This window comes from Bombus impatiens, unplaced genomic scaffold (genome assembly GCF_000188095.3).
Source record: "Bombus impatiens unplaced genomic scaffold, BIMP_2.2 scf_1275, whole genome shotgun sequence".
Taxonomy (NCBI): domain Eukaryota; kingdom Metazoa; phylum Arthropoda; class Insecta; order Hymenoptera; family Apidae; genus Bombus; species Bombus impatiens.
This window is the reverse complement of record NT_177694.1, coordinates 1,084,818-1,094,335: the sequence shown is the minus strand read 5'-3', so window position 1 is coordinate 1,094,335 and position 9,518 is coordinate 1,084,818. Positions and strand designations below refer to the sequence as shown.

Below are 9,518 nucleotides of genomic sequence, written 5' to 3'. Positions count from 1 at the left end.
AATTCGTTTCACGAAGGAAAACAGAAATCATTTTTCGCCCGTTCTCCAGAAGCTCGATATATAGATTGTATTTTTGGCTTATTATTGTAAGACTGACTATGTTGCTATATTAAAGATTGCTTCGAAAATAATTACAGCTGTTTCGAATAATCCAAATCCAAATTTCCACCCAAAACTAACATAGATTTATTCCAGACGTCAGAAGTAAAAAATACAGTATTGAAAGTATGTTATTAAAACAGAGCTGTTACATGTGCAAAATTATTAAAAGCATGAACTTTAACAATATATTTCGGGATCATTGAAATTTTGTAAACAATAATTGAAGGATCTTTTGTAAAATAAAAGATGATGAGTGAAATATCTTTTTACAGTTTTATTTGTATAAAGATTATAAAACTTAAAAATACGTTCAACGCATGTTAAGTGCTATTTTCTTTTCGCTATTGTATAAATATACTTTCGGACGGATTATATGTTTTCGAGCAACCAGTTTCATAAAAAATTGATTTACAAATAATTTAATATGTATTATAATATGTTATCCTTAAATAAAAAGTTATAACCTCATTTAATATGAGAACTTCATGATAAAATACATTCGATAGCTGTATGCGCTCGCATGTTAAAACGAGTTAATTAATATTTTATTGTGTTTTATTATAAAGCAGACTTTTTATATACGGTATTAGTAACATTATATGCGTCATCATATTATTTGAAAATTTGCGACGATACTTTTAAAGACGTTTCATCGTTCAGTAACTCCACTTGTTCTTTTTATTTTATCGAAGCGACTGTTTTACTTAATTACATGAAAAAAAGCAAATACGAGTATTAGATTAATGCTTCGTACATGAATAAATTATTAACTAAGTAATTAGGTCGCACATTTTCAAAGTATCAACGATATAACATTTCCTTTTAAAAGACTTACAAATTATTGTATTACCTTATTGTAAGTGCTATATTACTAAAAATAGATCTTTGATGTTCGAACAGACAATTAACTATACAAAAGAATATAAAGTTTCTTTGCAGAGGCAAAATACCTTATTTGAACGAATGCCTTACATACTTTCACATTTCTTCTTTCATGTGAAAAAGTACACGAGCATGTGTTAGAATGACATCTGTATTCATAGATCTTTTTCTCTAGCCTACTATTTACAAATTGCCAACCAATAGCAACTTTTCTTAACCGGAATGTAAATCTTTGATTCATAAATTGATAGTGTTCAAGGGGCATTGCGAAGGCACAATTTATGAGCACGATTTTCAAATTATAATTGTAGAATTTAAATAAAAACTCTTTATAGAAATAGCGATACTTATGATTTCTCTAGTAATAACTTAATGCTAGCACAATTGAAGCTTCACATGTAAGTGGAACAGAAACGTTGCAGCGTACTTTTTAAATAGATCTAGTCAGAAGAGAGAGAGAGAGAGAGAGAAAGAAAGAGAGAGAGAGAGAGAGAGAGAGAGAGAGAAAAAGAGAGAGAGAAATTCAAGCATAAAATTGTAAAGAGGTAAATTTAAAAATCTGAATTTTTTAAATTGATTAGAATAAGAAGAAATCATGAATTTTTAATATCCATTTAACTAGACATTATTACTAGAACATGTATAAAGATGTTTTTTTGGTGTATCATACTTACAAAAATTCGATCTCGACTAATTGTAAGTTTCATTTGTACTTAAAAATTCTTTGCCTCCTAGAACACATTGCTCTAACTACGGTTTTAAATTGTTAAACTATACAGAATGAGTCGCGTAAAACAAAACACCTAAATATCTCTGTTAATATTGAAGGTAGAGATGTCAGAAAGGACAGACATACTGTTCAAGGAGAAAAATATGATGAAACTAAAAGGTCTGTTGATTGACGTTTCTTTCAAGAACTGGAAAATATTCAGGTGTTCTATTTTTACATGATGCACCCTGTACATGGAATGTTGAAAACATTCGAATAAATTGACATTCATCGATTAACAACGTGAATAAAAACACACGATATGTTTTAAATTATATAACATATCAAATATTGTAAAGTTAAAAAATGTATAAAAATATGTGTTTTATTAAAATTTCTATACTTCCACGCTAAATATAAATTTCCGACATATGTTAACAAATCACAAATGGACGGTTTCTTTTTCATAAGTAACTTGATGTAATGTTACAGTAAAAAAAAGAGAAAGTATAATTACAAATAAGGATAACTGGAACTTCATCTTATAAATTAATTATTTTTACTCCCGTGTACCTGTATTTTCAGGTACTGTTCCAGTTGTGCACCAGACTTAAGGACGGATATAAGAATAAAAGTCGAGAAAAGATGACAATATAACGTAAAATATAAAATCGAGAATATTCACCTTTCTCTTTCCGTTTTTCTGTTAAATCGTCATATGTTATATATGAGAATTAACCCACACTAAACTCCTGTGTTCGAAAATATCTTGTCACAACAACGAGAACAGAAATTGCAAGCAGACAACCTGTTGGTGTGGCCAACATCGTGGCGGTATTATAAATCGGACAGTAAGGACACTGGGAACTACCGCAAACTTCGCAAATATTTAGCGTATAAGTCGGTAGAGCATCAAATATAGTTTCGTTGAAACGCTCTAAAAAAATATAATGAGTAACGAATAAAAAATGATTGCTTCTTGTAAAAACATTAATATTATTTAATTATGTGTATTTACCTGGAGCATAATAGTCGTAAATTCTGATAGGAAGATACCGTGACATATTTGCAACCGGGAACCATCTTTCTATCGTGAAATTTACGCACGTTTCTTCTTGGTCCAAATAATCGAAATAAAAGAGTACTTTCTTTTCATGGAATCGTGCTCTCTGAAGATTCCTTACTTGTTTCGATTGAATATACCTATCCAAAGTTTGTTGTTGGATTATATAACCTGTTGGAATAGCTACATCCAACACTGCCATTCCAGAACGAGAAGATTCGTTCGTATTTATCCACCTGCGAAAAAGAGCTGGTAAATTTTATGTAAAGACTGAAATAATAAATTACAGTATTTATATATCAATATTATACCTCTGACAACTGAGATATGATATGTGAGACTGATTTCTGCCATGGAAATTTGCTCTCGTTACCAGGTCGAAAGATTTAACAGGCGGCTGTGTTTGGAATTTTGCGATATCCACATTGTATTGTACTGACATTTGAAGAATTGCATATCCAGCACCTTTTGCTTGTACTTTTACTGTTCCCCATGCTTCAGGTATCTACGATAATGAAATAGAAATTAAATAGAGTAAGAAATATATTAATTTTTCAAATATGGACCTACCTCTATAGTCTGAAGCCTTGCAAGATTATTGTCATTGACAAATAGTGTTTTAGTCTGTCCTGGAAGAGCTGTGGCTTCTACGGTAACAGCCAATGAACTAACATCTCGAATTCTCGATCTGACCGTATAATCCATTAACGCTTTCATCGCCCAGGCAGTGTCTTGTGTCGAGGCCCAACCACCGTCGGTTAATCTCTGAGAATTCAACCATTTTACTATGGGTTCTAACATTATCTCTTGTCGAGCAACGTGCACCAAAAGAGCATACGCAGTGGTTTCGATATTTTCTGAGTCGTACATGTATGGTAAACGTGGAAGGAGGAATGGTTTCTGATTTTCCAGTTTGTAAGGAGGAAGAGGTACTGATTCTCTGCCCCAATATGTTAATCCTCCTTCTCTACGGGCGTGTCTAGATAAAATATTAAAAGCTTGTCCTGCAGTAGAAGCTTTTGCCAATAGCAGAGCATACGATACTATCGCTATCTCGTAAGGCTTCCCTCGTACTTCTAATAATTTCAAATTTCTCTCCAACCACTTGATTGCACCAGCAGCACTTACAGCAACTTGAGTTCCTAGACCCTCGGGCAAATCTTTCACACTTTGTAATGTGATTAGAACGTGAGCTGTAAGACTGATATTTCTATGTGTTATTATATCATCGTCGTAATTTAGAGAGCTGTTCATCTTGCGATCAGGCATCCATGTAACTTCATAGAACGATCCTTCAGGTGTTTGATATTTCAATAACCAAGACACAGCCTGTGCTATTACTTCAGGGTCAATGTAAAGATAATTTTCCCACTCGTAGAAGCGTGCTTCTTGTAAAACACGAGCACAATATGCTGTCAACCAAACGCTTGGTGACGATTGGTTCCAATCGCTACGGAATAAGCTGAACGATCCATCGGGATTCATAAACGAAAGTTGCCTCTGATAGCCAATATTCATGTAATAGAAACTTTGTTTCTCTTGCGTTCTATTACGTTGATTAAGTAAACGCATATACATTGTCGTGTATAAATTAGCAGCGAAACTGAACATATTTTGTTCCGCACAATCCATAGGGAGATTCATGAGACTTGTGGCGTTAACAGGCATCGTCGGAAAAATTGGTCCAACGACATCTCCGACCAAACTTATCACAGCCTTGTTTGATCCAAATACGTAGTAACGATTTTCGTCGTAGGGTATGATAGGTGTTTCTGTAATGTTCACGTGCATGTATTGGAACACATATGCACGATTACTAAGATCGAGCAGGATAGATTGATGTCTGTGCTGAGGAAGGCCATCAGCTTCTACGTGCAAGGTACGCGTAACCGAATCCCTTCCGATTACGGTAGTGGCATAGATGTGTACTTTGATATCTCCAAGCCTTATCGGTACAATAGGTAGATAAACAATAGAAGCATCTTGAGCAGGGATCCAAATAAAGAACTGGTGTTCACCAAAAGATGTACGAGGCTTGTATGATTGTACAATACCATTATCTTCAACGTGAACGAATTTATAATCCTTGGAACCAGTTAAAACTACTACAGCTTCTATATTATTGCGTAGGTAATTGAAAACGGAGACGCGGATACCAATTTGTTCTCCTTGTTTACTATGAGTAGGCATTTCCACATTAATATAGAATGGCAAGATACCCATATATGCAATGGCTTTTGGCAGCATTCCAAAGCCCATATTTGGAGACATACCGAACGCTGTAACCATCCACAGAACTGGTCTCCTTGGAACGTCTATATTGAAAATGTATCTACCATGAGGACCAATATTGATATCTTTCCATAACCATACGTTTTCGTATTGTCTCTGTAACCTGTTAAACCGCCACTTTCTAAACTGTACAATGTCTGTGACATTTCTGCGCTCGCAGCCTACTTCATCAGTGCCATCATCGCAATCGTATACACCATCGCATTTTTTGTCTAGTCTATAACATCTTCCAGAGAGGCATTCCCCATATCCTTGAGTTGTGTTACAGTTATCAGGTCTTCGGTAAATAATGGCGTCTGTGAAGGCTACTAATCCAACGTATTCGAACGTTCTATTGACATCTATACCAAAGGTTGAAGATGGGAAGTAAACAACTTCATCCGGATCACCTTCATGGTACAACCAAGTGTGGGCATGAGTTCCATTCGTCTCTTCGTCGAAATGTGCCATTTTTGATATAACATTGGCGTAAGTCAATTCATTTCCTGCTTGCATCGTGAAGAAAGATCTATCTATACCTGAAAGAGCGACGTACGCTCCTGGTTCTCCGTAAATGGCTACTTCGACATTCTCACCCGTTCTAGATTTTTTATTGTTGATGAATACAGTGAAATTATTGCGTGAAATGCCATTTACAGAGAAGGTTAAAGAGTCTGCTACTACATTGCCATATTGCCCAACATGATATACGACTGCAGTTGCAACGGGAGCCATTTCCGCACTTAAAGGAACGGCGATCGTTTTTATGTTATGTTGCATATTGTCTTGTCCAGTTAAAAGTATTGTACCTTTTGCCATAATGAGATAGTTGAAAGTATCAATATAGAAATTAGTTTGAACATGGAATATCATGTATTCTCCAACTTTAGGTTTTTCTGTGGACGTTGAGATTTTTATGTGCTGTTGATTCGGCGATTCGTGAGCCAATAACAATAATTCAGCTTGCGTTCTGTAGCCTTCTCCATCGGTAAGATAAGCAAACACTTTCATAGAAGAGATATCATTGAGAATTTGTTGTGCTTGATTCGAATTATAGTCAAGTCCAAGTTGTTTTCTTAAATCGATTCTGGTAGACCAAATACCTTCATTGTCTGCCGAATGTTTTAGATATTGAGTTTCTAGCGTTCTATGACCACCTGTTCTCATTTCGATATCCGCGCGAATTTCCATTACAGCCCCTTTTAATTGCGTTGGTCTCAATACTGAATTATCATGAAACGACGCCACTAAATTCAAGGTAAATGGCATTGCTGGCTTAAAAACTTGCGGTGATCCGCCCAAAAATCGAACTTTTGAGGTAGAGTTATATATTCGGGCTGTGGAGTAACCTGTAATTATTTCGTCTAGAAATCTTTCACCGACCGTTGCAGTCACAGTGATCTCCACTCCGCTCGCAGTAGGTACAAAACTTAGCAATTCTGACATTGGATATCGGAAGTGATAAGTTCCATTAAAAAATCTCAATACAGGAACCTTATTATTCAAATAATTTGAAACTTTCAACCACGCAGGATAATACTCATCAAAATAAAAATATCTTTCTGCAGATTCAGAATCAGATTCTGTATATGCTCTATCTAGTGATCTAATGCGTGCTTTTAGAGTTAAGTTTCCCCTCACTGGTGCACCACTAGTATAATTTGCTTGGACTATACCATTTATATATTGATCATTATCAAAAAAGAATGCAGGCATTGTTACATTAACTTCGAAACGTGTTTGATAGTATTCCTCAACTAGGAAAGTTTTCTCTTCTACCTGGCTTTGTGCTATCACTTGTATAATCCATTCTCCAAAAACTGGTTGATCAGAAAGCTGGTATGATAAAGATACTGTTCCCAAATTGCTCTGTCTGCTTAACCATCTTCTCATTACTCTCCTATATGGATCTAACATGTACACATCTATAGGATTATTAAATGCTTTGAGTTCTGTATCTATGGGTATAGTTCTAAATCGCACAGTTTCTCCTTGCATATATACAGGTTTGTCCAATTGAATAAATATAGTCATTGATCTTTGTGAAAATGTAAGTTTGGTCTCATTTAAAAATGCTTGGCCACCAGTTAGACTATTATATGTTCCTTCTACTCTCAATCTGTATTCCCCATTAACAGACGTAGATGGCAATCCCATCATTAGAGTTTCTGGTATGCCTTCCTTTACTTCTTGAAAATCTGCAGCTACCTCCACTCCATTTCTTTGAATGGACGAACGTACTATGATTGGAATTGGGCTATATAAGACATTTACATCTACACGGTAGATCTGTCCTGGTCTAACCATTCGAGACGCGACCACAAAGTAGGTACTGCCAAAAAAAAAGTTTCAGAATTGTTATTTTGTTGTTACATTTCTGATTCATTTTGCTCTTATATATCCAATTTTTATACTTTGAATTATATTGAACATTATTGATATTAAAAATATCATTTATGATACACCACATGCATATTGTTTATCTCCAATCATATATATTTTATTGCCTAATTATTATATGTAAAACTTACGCCTCTTTTATTATAATACTGTCAGTTGGATTTCCAGAACCTCGTAATCCAAATCCAGCCTGATCTCTATCATCGAATCGATTCCAAGGAGAGCGCGTCGATTCAGTCGATTCTTGCGAGAACTGACTATTCCCGTAAGCGAAGGTTAATATTAAAATCCAGATCCACATTTTCTACAATATACGACAATTAACGATATATGACAATTTACAACAATTGATACAGTTTACTTCATGAAAAAAACGGAGCTAAGAAAGAAAATGTTGTGTTATGTATCATGATTAAAACTAGCGGTCAACGCCCAAAATACACATTTAAGATAACTGGTATTTCATTTTAATTTACCTTGGATGAATAATTTTTTCTAATCAAATCCAATCGTCACTGACACACATCTACGCAAAATTTCAAAAACCTTCTTTTTAAATATTAAACTTATCGTGTGTTTGAAAAAATTTCATGATTAGGAGTGGTCACTTATACTATTACATATACCTCACAAACACTGAATGTATTTGGTTGGGCACTCGGCACTCGACACTCAACACTCGGCACAGAAAGTAAGTTACTCACTTATACCTTACCCCTTACTCTGTCTAGAAACTGAGGTAGTCCACAGAGTGGGGATAGAACAGTGGGGAGCAAAGTCACCAACGCGCGGCAGTTGAATTGGCGCCATACTAATGGAGGGGCTCCAAAGCATACCGAGAGGATCAACAGGGAAAAATACATTTTTCTGTCTTTACTGTGGCCATGTGGCCATATATTTGTAACTTATGTGATCCGATAATCTTGTTGCATTTTATTCCTTAAAGCACTAAAAATTATTAAAATCTCCTTTGATCATTTATTTAAATTTGTTGTATAATTAACAAAATATATAATAATAATACTAAAAAATTTTTCATCAATCCTTTTACAATATTTATTTTCTTTCTACATTTTTTTCTATAAAATATGTACCTAGTTTTAGTTACATTTTGTTAATTTAGTCCCCTCATTTTTATTAAATAAAATGATTGCTATTTTTGTCCAGAACAAATATTACCAGCGCATCCAATATTGATACACGCTCTATGTTTTGCAGCAAATTTCGTATTGACGAAGACATCAGGCTCTTCTTCGACTAGTTTTTTGAACCCTCTCCGTCTTGCTCTATCGGCATCAAACGGAATTTCTTCAACGTATATATCCGGTATTTTCAACGGATAATTCGGGGGAATTATATTTAGAGGATATCCGTCTCTTTGTGATAATTCTTTACAAACTAATACTAAAGCAGCTATATTTACTGGTCTCGGAGGAGTATCCAATTCACTTTCCTCGAATATTTTTTCAGGCAAACAGAATTTCGTGCCCGTCTCTGCGGCTCTTCTTTCACTCTCGTCCGGATATGGTACTTTTGTACATAAAAATTCATTAAACGAACCCGTATTCTTAAATAATAATTTCTTCTCAACAATAGAAAATGGATTGATCGTATATGTCCCGAAACATATCATTCTGAAGAAAATACTTATGTAACCAGTTGGTTTGTATTCCTCGTCCACGAGACCAAAAGTGTTTTTTATCTCATATGCTTTTGGTAAGTGAAATAGGTCGTTGTCTGGCATCATCACGTGGTCACAAAGGCAACCTGGTATTGGGATTACTGAATTTCCTAATGGATCCTTTAATACTTCCTCGGGGCAAATAACGATCTCTCTGATTTTGTATACATCCAGTAACAATGGTTTCGATCGCATTTTTTCAACCAGTTCGCCAGGATTCCTTGTGAACAGGTATACTTTACCGACGTTGAAGTTCACAGTATGCATTCCCTGCCCGCGAATTATTTCCTTCGGTCTATCCGGTTTGGTCAAGAGGAAGTTACTTTGAAAGATTCGAAACAATGGCATGTCGATAAATTGTAGATCGACGCCTAATTCATTCGGCGAAATTTTCTGCAATTTCTCGGCGT

At 35.0% G+C, this 9,518-nt stretch overlaps 1 protein-coding gene across 1 annotated transcript; it reads right to left on the bottom strand.

Moving 5' to 3' along the window:
• Nucleotides 1-1,643: 1,643 nt before the first annotated feature.
• On the bottom strand, nt 1,644-8,153 carry LOC100749696 (CD109 antigen). Its single transcript, XM_003493722.4, has 6 exons — nt 7,904-8,153; nt 7,559-7,731; nt 3,327-7,359; nt 3,068-3,261; nt 2,712-2,992; nt 1,644-2,630 (listed from the first exon to the last, which is right to left on the bottom strand). Exons 2-6 carry the CDS (start codon nt 7,726-7,728, stop codon nt 2,428-2,430), a joined length of 4,881 nt encoding a protein of 1,626 aa, XP_003493770.1. The 5' UTR covers nt 7,729-7,731; nt 7,904-8,153; the 3' UTR covers nt 1,644-2,427.
• Nucleotides 8,154-9,518: the final 1,365 nt, after the last annotated feature.

Bases quoted from the DNA above. Each gene is read 5' to 3' on its own strand.
- LOC100749696 (XM_003493722.4), bottom strand. From the start codon at position 7,728: ATGTGGATCTGGATTTTAATATTAACCTTCGCTTACGGGAATAGTCAG. The intron at 7,360-7,558 runs GTAAGTTTTACA...TTTTTTTGGCAG, and splicing joins AGTATTATAATAAAAGAGGC to TACCTACTTTGTGGTCGCGT. The intron at 3,262-3,326 runs GTAGGTCCATAT...TCATTATCGTAG, and splicing joins CAAGGCTTCAGACTATAGAG to ATACCTGAAGCATGGGGAAC.